Source organism: Ruditapes philippinarum, unplaced genomic scaffold (assembly GCF_026571515.1).
Source record: "Ruditapes philippinarum isolate M1 unplaced genomic scaffold, ASM2657151v2 ctg4196_1_1_1_1, whole genome shotgun sequence".
NCBI classification, from domain to species: Eukaryota; Metazoa; Mollusca; class Bivalvia; order Venerida; family Veneridae; genus Ruditapes; species Ruditapes philippinarum.
The window spans coordinates 117800-121188 of NW_026864495.1; the positions used below are offsets into that span (position 1 = coordinate 117800).

Sequence of the window (3389 nt, forward strand, 5' to 3'; positions counted from 1 at the left end):
ATTTAATCATGATTTTTCGGATGTGACAGTTTAATTATTTTGACAAAAGGTATATATTTTTTAGTTTTGTTCATAAATAGTTCAAAAAATATGTAAATACACGCTGTCTTCATTGTTTTTCGTTCCGCCCGATTTTCTGGCGGAACATGCTATGGGTTTTTGAGCAATTTCGATATGACGTTGCTTTGCCCAGAAGCAAAAATATCTCAAAGCGACGTCATATTTATAGGACTAATCTAACGGCAAGACAAATAATCCACTTACATTTGTTATCATTTAGTGTAAATGGCGCAAGAACTGAAAAGGGGAGTAACTCTTTCAAATATAAAGCCGGTTTCTCTTTTTCTCTTTAATTCATTTTTTTTATTTTGTAAAAAATATATTTATATAGTTATGTATCATACACGAACACTGTAAATATACGAATTTTATTGATACAGGCCTAATTACAAAAATATACATTATATCATGCTAAACTAAAATTAAAATGAATTTGCAAAATTACATGTATACATTTGTAAACATATGTATATATATTTGTCTTCCCATAAAGACTCATGTCATTTTGTTTTTGTGTTTTATAAGATTCAGATATCATGTATAAAATTTGTACAACATGTATAACATAAAAATACATAACAAACTGCAATATGGATAGAAATGATGTCAAAGCAATAAAAATCGCCATGTTAATAAGATAATATTAAATTCAGGCATAACTTCATGATAAGAGCACCGGAACTTGGACACCTATTTGGAGCAAAGCAACCTGGTATAGGTGCATGGTGCTAAACGTGTATACATGTTCAGTAGATATGACAGGCTATAACAGTGTTAAATTGTATAAACTGTGTTAATTTTCATCGATTAGGCCTATATGATAATTTATTTAGGATCATAATATATGCGTCCAAAAAGATAATTTTAAAACAAGTTTTCAGATCGAGATTATTTGTATGTTGTAATTTGTATGTTTTAATTTAAATTCTTAACTGTTGAAAAAAAAATACAATATGCATTTATATAAACAGTTTTGAAATATCTATTCGGCAATGCATTTTTTGAAAATGCATTCTAAGTAGGTATACTTTGAATAATTATAAAATCCTTAATTCATTAAATTATTAAAGACCCATTGTGCCTCAGAAATACTATCATTTTTATTTCTCAAAACCTTTTTTATTTTTGGTATCTTGTTACAGTTTTCATAAACTTTATTCGTTCCTATATAGATGAATTATTTTTGCTCTGTGGCTATGTTGTCAATAAGCATAATTATTGTAAACTAACATTTTATTTGGAAATCAAAATACTACTTTGTTTATACTTTTCTAACTTTACGACACACACTGCATCTAACATGCTCTAAATCCATTATTAAAATATTAGAAAACACATGATTGACATTTCTTAAGAATTAAAAAAAAATGGAATTCTGAGACATAATGTGCCTTTAAACAATTCGGTATTTCAGAACAGGATTGATTGGTTATTGATATCTTCAAACGTTTCTTTTGTGATATTTTTGAAAGTTTTTGTGGATTTCTCGTAATAAAACAATGGGTCTCCAACTGTCCAATAATCGAAGCCTTCTTCCTTCAATTTCACCTTCGACTGTTTTATCGTTGACGTCATATCCAGCTCTCCCCATTTCAAGCGCAGAAACATTGGAATGGCATAGACCGGAAGTGAATGTTGACAGTGAGTTGAAATGACAGACAGTTCTTTGTCAGAAATATCAGTGACTTCCGGTTTTATTAGAAGCGTTGCCATACCAGCTTTTCCGTCATGTCCTAAATAAAATATGATGGCAAACATGAATAAATACAAAAAACAAAACAACAAAAAACTACTTGTAACGAAATTTTAGATGCATCGATTTTTCAGTTATAGTTGAGATGGGGACCCGTTCAAAAATGGATTTAACTAGTTACAGTGTTGGAGCAGTACCACTAGACGCTCGTAGAAATCATGATCATGAAGTAGAAAACTATCGTTTTTTTTTGCGAATTCTTATATTTTTCATTCATAATCGTATGTGAAGAGATTCATTCGTCGTCTTACAGTACATTTCGTTGTGCTGAATTTTTAAGCGAGATTTTAGCAGTTTATCATCCAAGCTCCTTGCTTTGTCCAGTATATACAGAAATACGGTATTTAGTGTGGTGCTCCAACACTATATTAGTTTCACTCTTCGAAAATATCATAAGGCTAGAGGCATCTTTATGAGTGATGCCAAGGGTGCGATGTACGGAAGTATAGGAAATAAAATAAATAAATAAATAAATAAATAAATAAATAAATAAATAAATACAATTATTTCACTATTTCTGTAACATTTTAACTTTATCACTAAGACAAGCCAAGTTTTCAAAAGCACATATTGGGTATTTTTCAAGACTGTTTTCTAAGACTCAGGGCCCAACTCAACATCTATAGAAACAAAACAATTAGTTGTTCACCTGGAATGGGGACACCATACACACAAGCGTCTACGACAAAATCTATATCAGTGAGGACATTGCTAACTTCTGTAGTAGAAATATTTTCACCTTTCCACCTGAAAGATATAAAATATCTTTATTTATTGGTGTATAGATATCACTTGTGCTTTCTAAAGCATTTCTCAAAATGATTAAAAAAAACGTAAAAAAAGAATATATCAAAATACAAACACGTCATGAATTTACGATTTTAACCTTATGAATTCATGATTTCAATTTTAAGAGTTCAAGATTATACAAACTAAACTTCTTAAATTCAATATGTCAAAGAATTTTCCGCAGGTCAACTAGTCTTTAAATAACAAGAAGAAAATTCTGTAGTTTATTATCAAGTCTGCGGCTGTGTAACTTGCAACTGAGGACTGCGGGGGAAAAGGGAGTGTGCGGGACAGAAAGAGGAGGGCGAGTTTACCAACCTAAAGGTGTCCCCGATCCTGTCGTTGAAATATATATTATAGTCTTTGTCTTTGACCATCATGTCACCAGTGTTGAAATATACGTCACCATCCTTTCTCACATTGCTATAAGTGAAAATTTGAGCCGCGTCACGACAAAACCAACATAATGAGTTTGCGACCAGCATGGAACCAGACCAGACCAGCCTGATCAGGATCCATGCTGTTCGCTATCAGTTTCTCTACTTGTTATAGGGTTTGTAAGCGAACAGCATCGATCTTGATCAGACTGCGCAGATGCGCAGGCTGGTCTGGATCCATGCTGGTCGAAAACCCATTATGTTGGTTTTGTCGTGACGCGGCTCAAATGTTTAGTTTATACAAACTTTATCTTAGTTCAATTGTATAGGAAGCTATAAGCTTATTGACAAACTCTCGTTTCCGTTTCCGGGAACCAACAGTACTAAGCAATGAATGTGAAGTTTCTTAA

General features: G+C 32.0%; 1 protein-coding gene across 1 annotated transcript; it reads right to left on the reverse strand.

Moving 5' to 3' along the window:
- Window positions 1–519: 519 nt before the first annotated feature.
- Window positions 520–3025, reverse strand: LOC132725796 (long-chain fatty acid transport protein 6-like; the record flags this gene model as incomplete). Its single annotated transcript, XM_060710983.1, is given in 3 exon segments — window positions 520–1793; window positions 2463–2560; window positions 2921–3025. Coding segments are annotated over 3 exon segments (526 nt in total), but the record flags the coding sequence as incomplete, so codon positions are not given.
- Between the last annotated feature and the right edge of the window lie 364 nt (window positions 3026–3389).